Source organism: Lutjanus erythropterus, chromosome 1, assembly GCF_056507025.1.
Source record: "Lutjanus erythropterus isolate fLutEry1 chromosome 1, fLutEry1.hap2, whole genome shotgun sequence".
Classification (NCBI taxonomy): Eukaryota; Metazoa; Chordata; class Actinopteri; order Lutjaniformes; family Lutjanidae; genus Lutjanus; species Lutjanus erythropterus.
Window position 1 is genome coordinate 4,506,894 of NC_139317.1, and position 19,061 is coordinate 4,525,954.

Here is a 19,061-nt window from a genome sequence, read left to right on the forward strand (position 1 = left end):
AACCCTGACATATTATCACCAATGAAGTTTGAAGTTTTAGCAAACTGTGGCCTATTTACACATCCAGGAGGCACAGTGTTGTTTCTGGCCATCTGACAAATGTACAGTGCTGTGAAAAAGTATTTCCCCCCTTACAGATACTTATGTTTTTGCACATTTGTCAAACTTAAATGTTTCAAATCATCAAACAAATTTTAATATCAGACAAAGATAACCTCAGTAAAGACAAAAAGCAGTTTTTAAATTAGGATTTCTTATATCAAGGGAAAAAAGCTATCCAAATCAACCTGGAGTTCAATTTCACCAGCCACACCCAGGCCTGATTACTGCCGGACCTGTAGAATCAAGAAATCACTTAAAAAGAACCCGTCTGACAACATGAAGTAGGCTAAAAGATCTCAAAAAGCAACACATCATGCTCCGATCTAAAGAAAGAACAGATGAGAGACAAAGTCATTGACATCTATCAGTCTGGAAAGGGTTACAAAGCCATTTCTTAGGCTTTGGGACTCCAGCGAACCACAATGAGAGCAATTATCCACAAATGGAGAAAACATGGAACAGTGGTGAACCGTCCAGGAGGTCACAGAAGAACCCAGAACAACATCTACAGCACTGCAGACCTCACTTGCTTCAGTTAAGGTCAGTGTTCATGATTCAACAATAAGAAAGAGACTGGGCAAAAATGGCATCCATGGGAGAGTTCCAAGGTGAAAACCACTGCTGAAAAAAAGAACACAAAGGCCTGTCTCACATTCGCCAAAAAACATCTTAACAATCCCCAAGACTTTTGGGAAAATATTCTGTGGACTGACGAGACAAAAGCGCCGTTACATCTGGCGTGAAACTAATATTTCAGCATTTCAGAAAAAGAACATCATGCCGACAGTCAAACATGGTAGTGGTAGTGTGATGGTCTGGGGCTGCTTTGCTGCTTCAGGACCTGGACTACTTGCTGTAATTGATGGAACCATGACTTCTGCTCTCTACCAGAAAATCCTGAAGGAGAACGTCCGGCCATCAGTTCGTGACCTTAAGCTCAAGCGCACTTGAGTTGTGCAGCAGGACGATGATCCGAAGCAACCAGCAAGTCCACCTCTGAATGGCTCAAAAAAACAAAACAAAATGAAGGTTTTGGAGTGGCCTAGTCAAAGTCCAGACTTAAATTTGATTGAACCCTCCAGTGTGGCTGAATTAAAACAATTCTGCAAAGAAGAGTGGGACAAAATTCCTCCACAGCGATGTGAAAGACAGTTATCACAAGCGCTTGATAGGGGGCATTTACTATTTCACACAGGGCCAGGTTGGTTTGGATAGCTTTTTTTCCCTTAATATATGAACTCATCATTTAAAAACTATTATCTTTGTCTGATATTAAAATTTGTTTGATGATCTGAAACATGTAAGTGTGACAAAAAAAAGCAAATACAGAAGAAATCTGTAAGGAAGCAAATACTTTTTCACAACACTGTAAGTCCAATATTCACTCTCCACTCTCCCGCTGCTGTTGGAAAAACATTAAAGCAACATTATGTAAGATTTGGTAATTTTTGCAACTTGGTGTTCCAGTTTCAGAGTTCACTTCAATTATACATGGAGAGCTGTGCACTCATATCTCTAATGCGTACATTGCTTAAGATCAAAAACTAGCACATCGACAACTTTGCTAACACAGCAAAATATCAAGCAAGTGCAAATACACGCAACGTAGAAAATAACTAATATTACTGACTCATCCAACGGTAAGAAGGCCAGCTTGCCGTCTGTTTGTCAGCCTGTTATTTCACCAACAGTCCCAGTTTTCTGTTGTCCGGTGAACTCTTGCTCAGTCATTTCATTTTTCTCTTCTTAGCTTCCTCTGTCAACGTCCTCTTCATTCTCATTACCTCTGTCATGATGTCTGTAGAGGCTGCTGAGCCCAGTTATTTAAAAATTATGTTTTAAATCAAAACTGATGTAACATAACAGCAACAACTGGCGCCTACATTACCCATGATACAACTTGATGGTCAACAGTTAGGTCAGTGATTCAGGTGCTAGTTTACAAAAAACTTTCTACAATTTTTTTCACGTGCAGCAGCACACTTTAAGACCTGTAAACAAGATTTGTTCTCAAAAATTAAGCCAAAATATCCTGGATACCAGCATTGCCATCTTGTACTGGTGACGTAATTTGGAGGCAGAATCTGGACACTAGTGATCGGGGTTGGAGCTGCAGTATCAAGGTCCCGCCCATACAGCCAGACAACTCAATCACAAGCAGAGCTCAGCTGTCAATCATGACCTGAAACCTCCTTTTTATAGCATCAAGTAAATAATTAAAATCAAACTGATCGGAAAATAAACACTTGAACTAACATCAGTGTGATAAGAATGACTTAAAATGACAGAAACAATCTTTGAGAAAAAAGTATTTGGTGTGTACTTGTTTGACCCATTAGCCATCTGCTAACATAGAGGGGTGAAATTTATGACCTGTACTGCAGCCAGCCACCAGGGGACGATCGAGATGTTCTTGCTTCACTTTTGGGGAGTTGTCATGGTACCCATCTTTCTACAATCTGTGACTTTGATGTGTAAAATAAGTGGATTTCCCCTTTAACATCACAATTTCCCGCACATCAGTAATGTCTGTTACAAACTGTAGATTAACTAATTATTCAAAACTTCAGTCAAACATAGCTCAAAACACATTTATTCTTTTATTGGATTATGGTGGTGAGCATTTTAAAAATAGAGAAAATATAAATATAAAAAAGAGAAAATCATCTGTAGCATCTTTTAGCGATTTCAGGTGTAAATTTCTAACATGATGAGAGGAGATTTTTGGACTGAACAAACAAACTGCAGCTCAAAAATGAGTCAATGAAAAAGTCAGTCGGGGGCACGAAGCACCCGCTGGCCAGTTCCCCTCCAACCAACCTTGTTTGTCTCGCTCAGCGGGCTGCAGATGTTCTGTCCTGCATACACGATTGGAAAGCTGCTGATTACGACTTCGTCCACATCTACTTTTTATGAAGTGTTAGAAAACTTGTACTGAGTTCAGTGATTGCATTATTGATGGACTCAAACTCTTTTTAGACAAGTGGCATTTTATCCCTCATGGCTGACCGACGGGCGAAGATGGCGTTTTTTTTTTCTTTTCTTTTCATTTTGTTTTACTTTTGTGAAATGTGTTTTCAGGAGAGAGTATTGATATTTATGGACTCCAATCTTTCACAGTTATGCAGCAGTAGTCATGCACTGAGGCCGATTCAAATTGATTTACATATAATTTAATTTAATGGACAAGTCTGGTGATGTTCTATACTTTTCTTGTTGTCATCCAATCCCATTAAAATTGCAGGTGTATCACAGTCTGGCATATCTTCTTCCTCTGTGCCGTAGAGCTCCACTATCATCCAGAAACTATTAGAAACCACGTCAGTGAGCCACACTGTTGCACTGACTGACATGTTCATTACCATGAACACGCACAGTGTAGTTTATTCAGACACACCGTCCTGCTGCCACAAATACTCACTAGATCACCAAAGGTGGATTAATCCACTGCTTAAAATAGTCCCCAGCAAATGCATTATGTAGATGTTTTAGGGAAAAGACTGGGCCTTTTAAAGAATGAAACTATAATGAGCCATTTTTAAATGTTTATGCTCCCTAAAATGTCTGTAGTTCAGGCAAATAAACCGGAACCATCCAGACCAGTTTTTCAGCCACTGCCAGATACAAGCTAACAAGCTAACAAACAATATAAACCGATAAAAGATGCTAACTACACTTATCGTTCTGATGCAAACATGTTTGGATGAATCTCTCCGATGTTTTTGCTAATGCTAATGCTAGCCATCTTGATGAACACAATGCTGTTTCACTGGTCATCATAGTGTAAGCTGTGGTAGTGGGTCACACGTGATCCAGAATTTCTCCCCTTCTTCTTTTTCTTCTTCTTCTCTGATTTTAATGGTAGATCTCAAACAAACGTGTTTAGCGTAAGTGCATACTGCCACCTACTGTACTGGAGTGTGTAACCTCAGGAGGTTTTATGTTCTTCAAGTTCCATTCTAATTTAAAAGAAAGGGGGGAAAAATACATGTTACAATTTAATGCTGTGTCTTGCAACCTTGTAACGTTCCCTCATTTTCTTACTCATCCCTAAAATCTTTCCACGTTCCTCTCCTTCTCAGCTCATATATCCTGTCACATAGAACGTTTATTTCTAAATCATATTTACACTGTACAAACATCACATTTATCTGACACACACTTTGCTATTAAATACAGAGTTTCAGAATCTTCATCTATAAATAATTATTTCCTTTTTCCTGCACTTCCCTTTGAAAAACTTTTCATTATTTGATTTCTGTATGCCATAGACGTGTCTCCCTTTTACATCTGTGTCCCACTTCCTCTGACAAGAATCCCTCACTGCCTTTTTTTTATTATTAATTATTTAACATCACCAAAGGAAACTTTCATTATTTCATCATCATTTAATTTCAATACTCTTTTAGCAACCCTGTATTCTTTCTCAACATTATCTTAAATATGATAGAAAAATTATTTGGAGGCAGAAAAGAAATAATTGGCTTGTTATTTCTGCTCTATAGCCAAGGTGTCCTTGGTAATTAATTAAGTATGATTGCATATGGAATCATGAAAATATTGCCACATATAACTTTATTTTTAGACGATTTCTTCCAACTATAAAAGCTATAAAAGCAGTCTATGAGCCACATGATACGTCTGTAAATCTTCTCCATTCAGCCAAATGATGTGCTGGTATCCACGGCAACAAGAGTCATCAGGTCCTTTGGCAAGAATCTACGGGAATAAGGTGCTTATTACCCATATACTCATTAATCTGTGGGTCATATGTATGTAAATCCAGTGAAAGATGATTTTGAAGGCTGATTTCATATGAAACACAAAGCATTGTTAGTTACACAATGTCATATATGCTACAATAATACTGTACACCCTGGTGAAAAGTCAGGAAGGTATGAAAACACAGATAACACCCAAGCCTTCTGTGAATAGTCCCAACATGTAGAATTTCTCAATGAGGGCGAGAGGAACCCTGTTCAAAAATACATGTATTCATAGCAGGGTATTGTCTGGAGGAGAACTTTAAAGATTTATAAATAAATTCAGTAGAAACCAGTTGGCTTGGAGCTGAGAGCCACGGACAGTGTAGGGATGTCCAAAAGTATTAACAGACAGACTAACACATTATTGGTTTGGGGGCTTTTAGTGGAATTTTATAATAATAATAAAAAACAGAACATAAAAGATTTAGAAACAAATTAAACGGTTTACATAAGAGAGATGATTTTAAAGATCTAAAAACACCAGTTTGAGTTCATAAGTCTAAAAAAGTGAAAACCAAAGAGCAAACATAATAGCCTTGGTTTTCTAAAATGTAATTTTGGCAGTGCCTTGATGTTCTCAAATGTTTATTTAAAGGTCAAGTGTGTTAGATTTTGCTGGGGGGTTATCGGCAGAATATGGCACAAATGGAATATAATATTTAAAAGAATGTTTTCATTGGTGTATAATCATCTGGAAATAAGAACTGTTGTGTTTTCGTTACCTTAGAATGAGTCCTTTATATTTGCAGAGGGAGCACGTCCCGTTTCAAACCAAACACTGGGCCTCCTGCAAGAACCACTCGGGATTCAGGAGAACTTGTCGCATTCACTAGTTTTCTTGTATTTTGCATTTTCTTTCAGATGCAAACACAGTTTATGTTGCTGAGTCATGTGCCGTCAGTCTGCTGGTATCCAAACCAACGTTTTTCACCAATGACTGTATAGTTCATTAGTTCGAAGACATTTTGAGTTTGAAACATAAATTACACTTCATAATTATGTACGTCGACATTATCCAGTTTGACTGTGTTTCGATTATAAAGCCTATGATCATTAATTCAATGCTGTATTATTACCGACTGTCAGGTGGATTGGCCGTTTATCTTCACTTGCAGGTTTATGAAATTGTTCTCCGTGGGAAAATCCTCACTTATTCTGTCCTCTATCTCTATGATGAAAAATTCCTCCTTGCAATCATCCTTCGCCTCTTGCTGTGGCGAGGTGTTTTTTTTTTTTTCTTTTGAAGCCATTTTCATATCGAGACATGTCCTCTTTATTTCAGTGACAGTCGGACCCTCAGGTAACACGGCATTAACAGGACTCATTTTCCTGTTTCTTTGCTTTAGCAGCTCCCTTAATTCCACTGCAACTTCAATTTCTTCCAACTCATAAAGTTCTTCTTTTTACTCTTTGCTGCCATTTTCATGATTGAACACTTCCTGACATATGTGGCAGGAAATGTAACCTAATATGGTCTTATTGGTGCATTAATTATGCTAATTTACAAGTCTACACAGTTATCTGAAGTTACAAGTGTTTGCTGAATCTGACGTGGTTCCTACGAGCCCTTTGTACGACAAAAATGACAAGAAATTGAATGTAAAAATATCAAAATGTTCTTGCATGAGGCCCAGAGGCTCTATATATGGCAGCCACTGTATGTTTTCCTTCAGGCTTAGAAGGGGACAGTGCGGCAAGGTGTCCTGAATCTGCAAGCTGACTAGTAGACATCACTAAGTCCTACAAACCGGTCCTTTACCTGTTGATATATGGTAGAAAATTCAGAATAATTCTTTATGGAAAGCAGATTTGACCATAATATTTTTTCCTCAGGCTACACGTTGGCCACCAAGCTGAGGAGACACATAAAGTCCTCTCACGTGATGGAGAAACCGTACAGCTGCCACTGCGGCGCCTCCTACACTGTGAGACAGAGTCTGCTGAGGCACCAAGCTCAGCACCGGACTGAGGGCGGAACTCAGGAGGAGGTGAAGACGGCGGAGTCAGGAGGAGGACGTGGAGAGGAGACGAACAGCAGCAAGAAAGAGGCTGCGCAAGATTCGGCGTCTTTAGGCTGCAGTCACCCAAAACCAATCAGAGGCCGACCCAAGAAGAGCTCGCTCCATCAAGGAGAAGGAGAGAAGGAGGCAAATCCGGTGAAGAGGAAAAGGGGAAGAGGAAAAGGGGAGGAAAAGGAAGAAGGAAGGAAAGCTCAAGCAAACGAGACCACAAGGGACGACTCAGGTGACGTCCAGCACGCCGTCGTCTACGTCCACGCAGACGACCTGTCCACGCCAAGCTCCGCCCCTCTGCTTCTCACCTCGGAGAGCTCGCTGCCTGCAGGGACGGGGCAGGAGCTGGTGGAGGTGGTGATATCAGAGGGATCGGAGCAGTGCATTGTGGTCCACGGGCAGCAGACTGTCGGAGAGCTGCTGATCTTACAGGAGGAGGGGAGCGGACTCTGCTCTGTGGCTCAGACAGTCGAGATAAACACGGTGTAGAAAAACTGTCTCTGCAGGACAGATGTCCTATATATGAATATGTTTGCTGTAGATTAAACTACCCAACCGTATATAAAGTAGGCGGGGCAATAAGGCCAAACTCAAATATGACAGTATTTTTGACCAAATGCCTGGATATCAATGTTCGGGCTGCACAATTAATTGAAATTTTATCAAAATCACAATACGGCTTTGACTCATTTTCAAATCACAGGAGGTGCAATTTTTTTTTTTTTGAGGCAAAATGTGTGTCAAAAAACTTAATTGAATGTTTTGAGCCAGAGATATCCCGTCCCACAAATCAGATTCTACAGAAAATAAGAACAGTGATGCAGAAATTATTATTACCATCATATCACAAATCATATCGCAATTGCAATATCAGTCAGAATAATCTCATTTAGATATTCTTTAAAAATCCAAATGGTTCAGCCCTAATCCATATTAATGTAGGGGTGACTGTTGGTGCTTTCACAAAATACTATCTCAATGAGATTTTTGGTAAATAGTCATCAGTAATGTGGAGATAATGAAGTGTGGAAAGGCAAAGAGGGGCAAATTCTGCAGGTCCTTAAAAAGTCTGACATCCAATAAGCTGAAATTAGCCTTAAAATATCTTAGAATTACTTAATTACAATGTTGAACGGTCTTAAAAATTTGATTATAAAATTAAAGTTAATTTTATAAAGTTGCATTTTGCTTTTAAATGTGTTTTTGGGATGAAATTGTATTGATCATGATGTAACAACTACAAGACTAAAGCAGCAAGTGTGATTAATCTTTTGCCAGTATGGACATGAACTAGGACTTAAATTACATTCACAGCGATCTTTAAAAAGTCTTAAATATAATTTGTTGAAACCTGGAGAAGGTCTGCAAATAATAGGCAGGGACTGGAGGAGTGAAGTGGTTCAGAACCAAGTTTGTAACTTCGTGACTTGTAAATACACATCATCCATACTGTTGATAAAGCTGCGAGTATTTGTTTTTGTGAAGTTGGAAGTTATTTATTCCCGTTTTAAACAAGAGATGTGGGATAAATTAACAAAATGTTGATTGTCTCACTTCGTGCCTCAAAAATATATATTTAAATAATTCAATTAATATCAGAAATGTGCAAGTTGACTAATGTCTTAAAGTACTAGTCTGCTAAGAAAATCTTTAGTCAGGGGCAGCCCTGATTGCCCAACTGTACTAGATGGCACTCAGCAGGTTAGGCTTAAAAAAGGAAGTGTGCATCTACTCATGGATGAGAGATGGGATGTAAACATCAATGGCATCTTCTTCAGCTGAGCTGTAACGTTAGCACCACTGGACTAGTTGGCGCAGTGATACGGCTGGTGGGTGTTGTTCGGCAGAAAGAAAATAGTTCCTACATGAAACGACTCACAACAAGGTCCGTGGATTATCTTGAATAACCAGGTCATGATTTCTGGAAAAAGACATTCAAGTCTAGCCGGCTACTTTTTTATGCTATTATATTAACATTTGAATCACATTGTGATTAACTTGGCGTATAGATTCTACAACCGCCACTTCAAAACAATGAGAGCATGATGATAGAGAGACGTGTCTGTCTGTATCAGTCCTCCTCCCACATGAGAGCGCTCAGCTGAGAGGTTGTGTCCTGCTGAGTAGAGAGCTGCAGTCACTGTTAGCAAATTAGTCAAATTTGATGACGAAAGACATTAAGAATCGCACTGATTGCACAGATGGACATCCTCATTAGATACTACTACTTTAGAAATCAGAAAATCACCGGAGGCAGACACTCGACGATTACGCAGAAAGCATTAAAAATCCACGGGAAGCGCTGCGTTTTCCACGTACCAGATGTTTATGAGCATATTCTATGACCAGATTAATGAATTACTTTTATTTAAATTGTGCAGAGCTGCAAAAAAACACACTGACTCAGGCAATGTTGTCAAAGTAACAGGCGTGGTTTTAAATATTAATAGCTATATGCAGATTGTGGGGGATAAAACTAAAGAAGCCTAATTCTCCCTTACATTAAACTGGAAATTTTTACCACTGGGTATGCAAACTCATTAAAAATTCAAAGCAGAGTGTGCCAGAGCAGGTTTCAATGTTAATGTTTTTTTTCCTTTGCCTGTTTGGGCTAATAGGTCAGAAATCTACTTGCTCTAAGTACTCTTAAATCAATTTTTTCTTGCCCTCGTGGACATGTTTTTATTTATTAGCGGTTGTCAAATAACAATAAAGACTGAAGTATATTTTCATGTTTAATCTCGGCCTGCAAACTCTATAAAATGTCAAAAAATAGTGAAAAATGTCTACCATTTTTTCAAAGTCCAAGGTGATTTCTGTAAATGATAGTCAGTTTAATATAATAATACATTTTTAAAAATCATGAAATCTTCATATTTGATGGGCTGAAAACAGCATTTTCTGCTGTTCTTGCATAAAAAAAATACTTCATGAATTAATTGATTATCCAAATACAGTGGCATTTTACTTGCTCCAGGAAAGCGTGCAGACATTATTGTTGACCACCACATTTGGGCTTTTGCAGACAGAATTTTGCCCCTGGACCCCCCCCCCCGCCTGCCTGTTCCCAGTACTCTTATCCTTGTGGAAACACCTGCTGCTGTTGAGTTTTTCAGATGTATTTTTCAGCACATTTAGCCCCACAAGCCAGGTGTCATTTAGCTCCTGAGATCTCCAAAACTCACACCAAAACTATCTAGAGGGATAAACAGAGCAACAGGTAGGAGGAAGAATGTGTATTTTTGATTTTTAGCATGAACTCTTCCTTGAACTTTATGGTGTTTTTTTTTTTTTTGTTGAACCCACCTTACCTCAACCTACCTCCTCTACATTTTGTTTCTTATTATTTGCACAGCCCTGATTGCCTTTGAACCACCTCTGCAGAACAGACGTGAACTCGTTAGACGTAACGAGCTGCTGGAGGGGAGAACAGAGCAACAACAAATGTTTCCCCATCCACAACTAGAGAAGTAAAACTCCTGCCTGCTACTTACACCAACATCTTTTGCTGCATTCAGGTCTATTTGCTGCTTGTGTGTGTGTGTGTGTGTGTGTGTGTGTGTGTGTGTGTGTGTGTGTGTGTGTGTGTGTGTGTGTGTGTGTGTGTGTGTGTGTATATAAACTGGTCCTCAGAGACAGATTCCTTTTGTTTTGCTTGTTGAACATCAGCATGCTGCTTGATTCTGAGCGGCTGACACCCAAAGCTGACATTTACCGTTGATGCTGAAGATAAAATAAACACTTAAGCTGTCAGAGTCTGCTGAAGTTGTAGCAGAGATATCTCAACATGCTGTGATGTCTCTCTATTTATCCAGCGTATTCACTGGAGTCAAACAAAAGAAAACAGCACAATACTGTACTGTAGGTGTGTCTTTACCCGTGCTAGATTGGATCGATCTACTTAGTAAGAAAATCAAAGAACAGAAAATATGTTATAACCATATGGTCAGTAAATCAACAGACTTTCTCACATTCTTAACATCATGATGAGGTCTTTTATTGCAGGACAGCAGATGATGAATAAATCATCAACTTGAGATAAAGCAAACAACAGAAACCTCACCACAGGACTCCTCAACATCATCAGCATAATTAGCAACAGAATATGCACGATGTGTCGGCTTAATCATCCATTAGTGATGCAAACTTGCAAAAAGGCTTCAACAGAATCTGTTGCACGGTTTCTTTCATTTTGTAAAAACATAAAATAACATAATAGCAATCCAGTTCTCTCAACACACTGAAGAATTTCTGCTTTCACGTCTCCATTGTAGACCACATGCATTAATAAACTCGTGCTTTTTCTCTCCATGTTTTCTTCCTCCTCCACCCCAATACCATCCCCTGATGTAGCTATTGATTTTCACACAGCAACACTCAGACAGTCATTATACAGGTGTATCCACAAGACAGATGATAGAAATACACTCATTAACGTGGGAAAAGGAATTGCAAGGACTAGATTAGTGCAGCGGACCTTGAGACAGGTCGCAATCGCATTGACCTTACACTTAGACCTGAGCCAGCGAGCCAGAGAGAGATGCATCGTCGTCGACCCACTTTGGTTCTGCATCAGCCCACATCCTCCTCCTCAATCTCCCACAGAACAAATGCAGATGCAGTGGGATCTAACAAGTTTGTCTGGAGGTTAAACTTACTGCAGCTAGTAAGGTAGCATTAATTAGCTGCACATGCTAACATTTGCACCCCTAGTTACGGTTGATAAGCTATGATTGGACAGTTGCTGTTTGGAGGCGGGGCTTAGTGGGGGAAGTACAACAAGCTTTGAACACAACACTGACATATAAGGTTATTATGGTTATAGATCTAGATTATAGTACATTACTCAAAGCATCATTAGCATTCATCTGGAGTCATGTCCATCATTTACTCTCCTTTAAGCTGTGGTTTATCTCTACCAACTCCTCCTTCAGTTGGTGAATACTGTAAAGTTAAATATTAGTGAAATCTTTAGTACTTGGTACTATATTTTTAATGACTGGACTTTTATTCTCAATAAACCGAAAATAAAGTCTTCCAAAGAGTTATTTTTGACTGTTCCAAACCTTTCTTTCTTTTTTTTTGTAATCTCTGTCTCAAATTGTGTGAAACATGCTGCTGGCCTCAAATTCAAAATGAGCATATATCTACAAAAATCAATAAAAATGATGAAGGAAAACATTATTATTTTTTTTTAATATTGTCTTTGTGCTGTTATCAAATTAGTTTATATCAAAAAGCATTAGCAAATGATCACATAGTGTTTTACACAGGATCCCAACTTTTTAGGAATCAGCTGTATAATCACTGTATGAAGTTGTTAATGTTATGTTGTGTTACATTATATTTTATGCAGCGTCATTAGCATTCACCTGGAGTCTCTTCACTCTCTTTTGAGCTGTGGTTTATGTCTACAAACACCTTGTTAAGTCAGTGAATACTGTAAAGTTAAATATTAGTAAAATATTCAATACTATAGTCTTTTTAATGACAGGACTTTTATTCTCAAACTATAAAGAACATGCTCTAAAAACGTGTGTCTTTTGAGTATCCCACAACTTTCTCTCTTTTCCATTTTACCCGTCTCAACTTTGCAACTTTAGAAATTTACAATGAGCATATATTTACAAAAATCAATAAAAATGATGAGGAAAACATGAAGTATTTGTACTGTTTTCAAATGGTTTTATGTCAAAAGGCATCAGCAAATTATCTTATTTATGTTTTACACAGTGTACCAGCTTTTTCAGGATCAGTTGTATAATCATTGTATAAAGTTAATGTGATTATGGTACGTTGTATTTCACGCAGTGAAATCAGTCATGTCTCATATTTCACTCTGTGTAGTTGTGGTTATACAACGAAAATCTCCTGCGGCTCAGGATATTCAATATTTGGTATTATATTTTTGTTATGATAGAATTTCCCTCTAGATAAACCGTAAAGAAAATTGATTTCAAGCTCCAGTGATCTTTCTGGCCCTTGATCTTTGGTAGCAAAACTTTACAACAGCTAAGAAAAAAAAAAAAAAAAAAATCACATTTGATAAATTACGGTTATGTAAAGTTGATATTTACACATTCTGGCCACAAGGTGGATTTAAGTCTAATAATCCCTCTCCTTTGAGCTTTGGCTTTGGTCTACGTATGTTCACCAGCTCGTCCATAACTGTGTCCGCCGTTTGCAGCCGGGCAGGTCGTGTTCAGCTGGTTTATCAGAATGTTTTTGCTGAAAACATCTGGCCACTGCTGCAGCCAAAATCAACACTGTAACAGCGCTGAGAATAAAACAAAACAGGGAACACCACGGTCGGGCAATAATTCTTTGTGGTTTTGTCGGGACAAGTGACCCCTTTCATATTAAACATAGGATTTGATCCGCTGTTAATATGAAAATATCAATTAGTGCAGCTTTAAGTTGGTAATCTCCAGAAACCTGGTTCTCACGGAGTGACATGAGAAAAAGTCAACAATGCAACAAAAGCTGCTGATAAGATAAGACAGATTCACAGTTTATTAAACACCTGTGGAACAAACAGAACATAAATTAGCAGAAAAGTGATGTCAGCTCCCCGTCCGGTCTTCGTCCACAGCTGACAGCTCAGAGAACCACACGGAGCTCATTAAACTCACAGTGAAATGTTTTGATTAAGTTCAAAAAAAGAACAAAATCTAACTGTATGAAACTCTGTAGCCTCATTAACCACAAACCTTCAGACCTTCATGCTGCAACAACTGGCCCCTCCTCTCTCTACCAGCAGTGAATCCCTCCAGTGTGTTCACACTTTTTTCTTATTGAGCAACAATTGAAAGAGACTCACAGGCAGTATTGATAAGAGCTGTATTGATAGAATCCTAATAGATCGGTTAGATCAGTGGTTCCCAAACTTTCTCTGCTGGGCCCCCCTTTGGTTGATAAGAAAATTTTCGCGCCCCCCTAAACCTGACACACATACACATATTTTGTTTTCAGACTCCATTGCAGTTTATTTCACACATTGTAATTAATACAAACCTCATAAACTCTAATACAACCCTCATAAACTACAGGTTGCAATAAACTACAACCTCTTTTGGAATAAGAAATAAATAACGAAATAACAAACCACCTTAACAGTGTAATTATGTTCCGTGTAACAGGTTTCTTTTTTTTTTTTTACTGTGTAACAATACTCAACATTGCTATCAATGCATTTTTCAAAAATTGCATCTATGTGCAAAAATGTTTTTTTAAAACATGACAACACAAATATGAACTCCCTGAAAGGAAAAAAAAACCCAACAAAAACCTAAAGGTTTGTTGTGCAAAAATGAAACCTTTAATCCTCACATCTTTTCAGTGACTGGTGTGGGCCTGCTTCATGCTGCAGATCTTCTCAAATCTGGGTTGCAGTTGCGAGACTGCCACTCTGAGTTCATTCATTCATCATTCACTCGACTAGCTATGTGTCAATTGACGCGCCATCCGTCGGAAATAGACTCGCTGAGTATTCTCCGCGGAGCAGAGCGCCGAGCCGCTTCTGGTATAAATTACAGCTCCGCGGAGAATACTCAGCGAGTCTATTTCCGACGGATGGCGCGTCAATTGACACATAGCTAGTCGAGCGGGCAGGAAGTCAGGCACGGAAAACAGGGGAGAATCCGGTTGATTTTCAAAATAAAAGACCCCGTGCAGACTCGCGATCATAAAGACAGACAGAAAATAAACAATTTAACTATGTAGCCTGCTTATCCATGGTAGAAGCGGGCAACACGCTCCGCTGCTGAGACGCTCCTGAAACGCTGCTGATCTTAATTGAAGTCGCGTGCATTACGGAGCAAAACCGCAGCGCAGCCGCGCCTGGTGTCAATACCGGGTAAGCCTTACCGCGCCCCCCCTGCAATGGCACCGCGCCCCCCCTAGGGGGCGCGCCCCCCACTTTGGGAACCACTGGGTTAGATGATGCCCATCTTCATGTGCCTCTTGTCTCTGTTTTCTAATAAGGACATAAAAATAAATTCCAAAATACTGTTAAAAAATTACCAGTATAGGGACCTTGTTTGTTTATTTTTTTTACTTAAAGGGATTGTTCAAGTTTTTATAAGTGAGGTTTTATAACTGATGCTACAATTCACACAGGCTCACCAAAACTGGACACTATAAGACTGGAAAAATATCACCTGGTCTGATGAATCTCGATTTCTGCTGCAACGTTCAGATGGTCGGGTCAGAATGTGGCGTAAACATGAAAGCATGGATCCATCCTGCCTTGTATCAATGGTTCAGGCTGCTGCTGGTGGTGTGGGGGATATTTTCTTGGCTCACTTTGGGCCCCTTAGTACCAACTGAACATCGTTTAAACACCACAGCCTACCTGAGTATTGTTGCTGACCATGTCTACCCCTTTATGGCCACAGTGTTCCCATCTTCTGATGGCTACTTCCAGCAGGATAACGCACCATGTCACAAAGCTCAGATCATCTCAAACTGGTTTCTTGAACACGACAATGAGTTCGCTGTACTCCAGTGGCCTCCACAGTCACCAGATCTCAGTCCAACAGAGAACCTTTGGGATGTGGTGGAACAGGAAATTCACATCATTGTCAATATTCATATCATGTCAATATGGACCAAAATCTCTGAGGAATTTTTCCAGCACCTTGTTGAGTCTACGCCACGAAGAATTAAGGCAGTTCTGAAGGCAAAAGGGGGTCCAACCCGGAACTAGTGAGATGTACCTAATGAAGTGGGCGGTGAGTGTATTTTTCTGTTTTAAACTGTGAAGCACCTTGTAACTCTGGTTTTGAAAGGCATATATATAAATAAAGTTTATTATTATTACATTGCTTAGCTTCCTACATCAATACTCCTGCTGTTTCTCCAAAGTGGGGGCGTGTCGACCGCCATTTTACTGTATGTAATACTCTGACTATGGATAAGTACCTCATACAATTGTAGGTTATTTGTCCTGCCCCCAGATGAAGACATGAAAGGCTGAAAAAATGTTGAAGGAGCAGCGTTCTGGTGGCAGCACTCAGAAACACAGAAAGGTTCAACAGAAGACTGCTTTTTTCAGGCAGAGATAATGGTGAGGCTTAGTCATGTTGTTGAAAATGGAAAACGTCAGCCACCGGAGAGCCACAGGAAGAAAGAAATCGGCATCTGTAAAGAGGCTCTCCATACAACCATATTTCAAAAGACCCTAGATGTCTGACGCACAGGGAGAAGAAGTAATGCATAGACTGGAGAAAAAATAAATCAATTCATATTACTTTGCTCAATGAGGGGAAAAGCCGCCCACAGGTACTGTATGGAGAGTACCACTCAGCCCACTCAAAAAAAGCTGTCTGTGGTTTCCTTTTTCCAACTTCCTTCAAAGGTCAAAGGGTGAAGAGTAGTTAGAAACTCTGACAAAATGGTGCAGTTGTATTGAAAGGTTACTTTAATGAGAAGTTAGCTTATGTGAATCCAACTTTAATAAGACATCATCAAATTTTGGAGATTTCAGCACCACAAAAAAAATATTGTCAACATGTTTTTTGGACTTCTGTTGGTCTGTGAGTGTAGAATCTAGTTCTTCTCTTTTCTCTTTTCTTTTCAGTATAATTGACCCTTTGCCAAGCCCCGCCCTCTTTATTTATTTATTCATTTATTTCTCAGGATGTTTAAATGTCCACGTAGAAGACCCTTAGGTTTAGCCGGAGAACACCAGAGTATTTTAGATTGATAAACAGTTTGGAAAATGTTCTGTTTACATTTTTTTTTTTTTTTATTGCTGGCAAAGCGGCAACTTTCCTAATTGAGTTCTTTTACATGCACATGCTGTCAACACAGTGTTTGTTTGGGCTTTTGGATATCGATTATTTGGATTGTCTGATCTTTCACTTGCATTAAATGCCTCTGGACGGTCACTGGAGTTTAGTGAGTCTTTCTCTGTAGTGCTAGTCAGACCCGCCAGCTGTCGCACGCCAACTTTGAACTGCCGCAGCTCCCAGTGTCTGCAACCCAAATCTGCCTGCCAACCCTTGTCAATCCTCCTCCTCCATCCTCCAATCCTCTCCAGGTGTGAATGGGTGCCGCGCTGGCTCTCCGCCATGGTCTGGCTCCAGGTCACCTTCATTAAAAAGTGGATTAATATCGGGTTTTTAATTAGAATTAACAAGGTTTAAGAATGTTGCATGTGTCAGTAGAGCTGCAACCACACTTGTGCTATATGCCGCCATGTTACCTTTAGTTACTGTTGCTCAGAGGTGGATTTAGGGGGTGGTTACTGAGGCTCAACCCCCAGATGTTTTCCTCCTTTTATGTTTTGAAAATGACATTGTACCAGTAATTTCTCTCAGTCTGTCTCTGACTGCACTGCGTATGTGTCAGTGTGCAGCGCTTGAGTCTGACAGAGAGGCAGTAATACACCACCAAATTATTTCTCTGCAAAAAAAAAAGAAAAAAAAAAAGGTTGTAGTCTCTGGGCTTAGCCCCAGATCTCCTCAACTTCTAGATCCGCCCCTGCTGTTGCTACGTCTGTCAAACTTTTTATTCTCACACTGCACATGGTGACAGATTAAAAACCAAAGCAGGCTGTAATTTTTGAAATCAAGGCCTTTGATACTACAGAACAAAAGCAGCGTCTTATTTCTACCTGATAGCTAAACTGATGACTCTCGCTTGCAGATTTCATAAGTGTAGCTCGCAAATGTAACGGTGCTTTTTAGGCACTCATAAGTTTGCCCCTCTTTTGGCTGTTCTGGGTTGTCTGGGTTAGATTCCTGCTTCATTAGGGCAAAAACATGAAATGCTCAGACTGTGGATTCATCTGCTTAATGCATCAGAAAACAGGGTCAGTTCTGTAACTGTAAACTGCACAGTTCTCTGTAGGTTAAAGAGATTCATTATACCTTTAAGGAAGCTGAGTGTCAATGTATAGTAATAATTCAACACGCAGCATAAACACAATTTGAAGAAAGTTACGAAGAATTAGATTCAAGGCAAAATGGCCCTGAATCTTATGTTGCAGCAAATTTAACAAGGAATCAAAGGTCTTAAGCGGCACAGCTGAGAACAAGAATCCTTCCTCTGAGCCTTGAAGTTTGCAGATTTAAAAATATCCAGGAGGACGACAGGTTATGTGAATTGTGTGATTCAGGAGGAAGTTGAGAATGAATCATGTTTTCTTCTGTATTTTTCTTTTTATGATGAGTTAAGAATATTCAATGAAATGTCCAGAAATGTTCTGGTGGTTTGATGATGACAGAATGGGTGGTTGTTGGATAATTAAGTTGGCTAATTTTGTTTCTAAAGCTCAGAAAAAGCGTCAGGATGGGTAATTTGTTTAACATTGTAATTTATGTTGCTACTCTGGTTTCTGGTCTGTTTTTCTAAATAATGGTGTTCTGTAAGACTGTTTGGGCTTGGCACATTGCTTGTGCATGACACGATAAAAATTCATTCATTCATTCACTGTAAGCTAATGCTAATGCTTAAACTAGTTGGGTCGGCTGAAAAGTCCACCTCCAGCAGATGTTTCCATGCACTTTACCAAAAAAGGGGCTAGCGAAGGGTAGTTGTTCAGTGTTGGTGGAAAAAAGGCCTTTCCTTTTGCGTATTAGAGCTGTTTGGGCTGGACTGCTTGGTTCAAATGGACAGAAATCTTATCACTACAGAAGACAAAAATATTTTGTGCTTCCAGCTGTTTGTGGTTTTCTCCTTCCTGTTGCAAGTCATCTCTACAAAGAAAAGATTTTTCTCAGTTCAGTGTGGAAGAAACCTCTGCAGAGCCCTGACCTCAGCCCCATCCAACACCTGGAACACCGGCCGAGAGCCAGACCTGATCACCCGACATCAGTGCTGGACCTCGCTAATATATTCCTGTGGCTCAGTGGGAGCAAATTCCTGCAGCAGGTTATACAAAAAGGGTGAGAGCAGAAGAGTGGAGGCTGTTGTAGCCACCGGCGAGTTTGTCGGATGGTCACAAAACGTCTGCACCGTCCTCCCTCAAGGTGTTTTTATTGTTGTACTGACGGAAACTGCATCAGACCATCTCTTTAACTTTGTGAAACTGATAATCCAACACGCAGGTCCACTGCAGTGATTGGTTTCACAGAGGTGAGAAAAGTATGCAGGGTTTAAACTTCTCTCAAGGCCTTTTTTTTCATTCTTTACACAACCACTTCCATAAAGTGCAGTTATCCTCGTTTGAACGATT

General features: G+C 39.6%; 1 protein-coding gene across 1 annotated transcript in view; it reads left to right on the forward strand.

Annotated features, from left to right (window-relative positions):
• znf408 (zinc finger protein 408) overlaps positions 1-7,400 on the forward strand; it is a 31,055-nt gene extending 23,655 nt beyond the window's left edge. The window contains exon 9 of the mRNA XM_084725992.1: positions 6,702-7,400. Within this exon, the coding sequence (XP_084582118.1) occupies positions 6,702-7,369 (668 nt within the window). The 3' untranslated portion in view covers positions 7,370-7,400. The remainder of the gene's footprint in view (positions 1-6,701) is intronic.
• Positions 7,401-19,061: the final 11,661 nt, after the last annotated feature.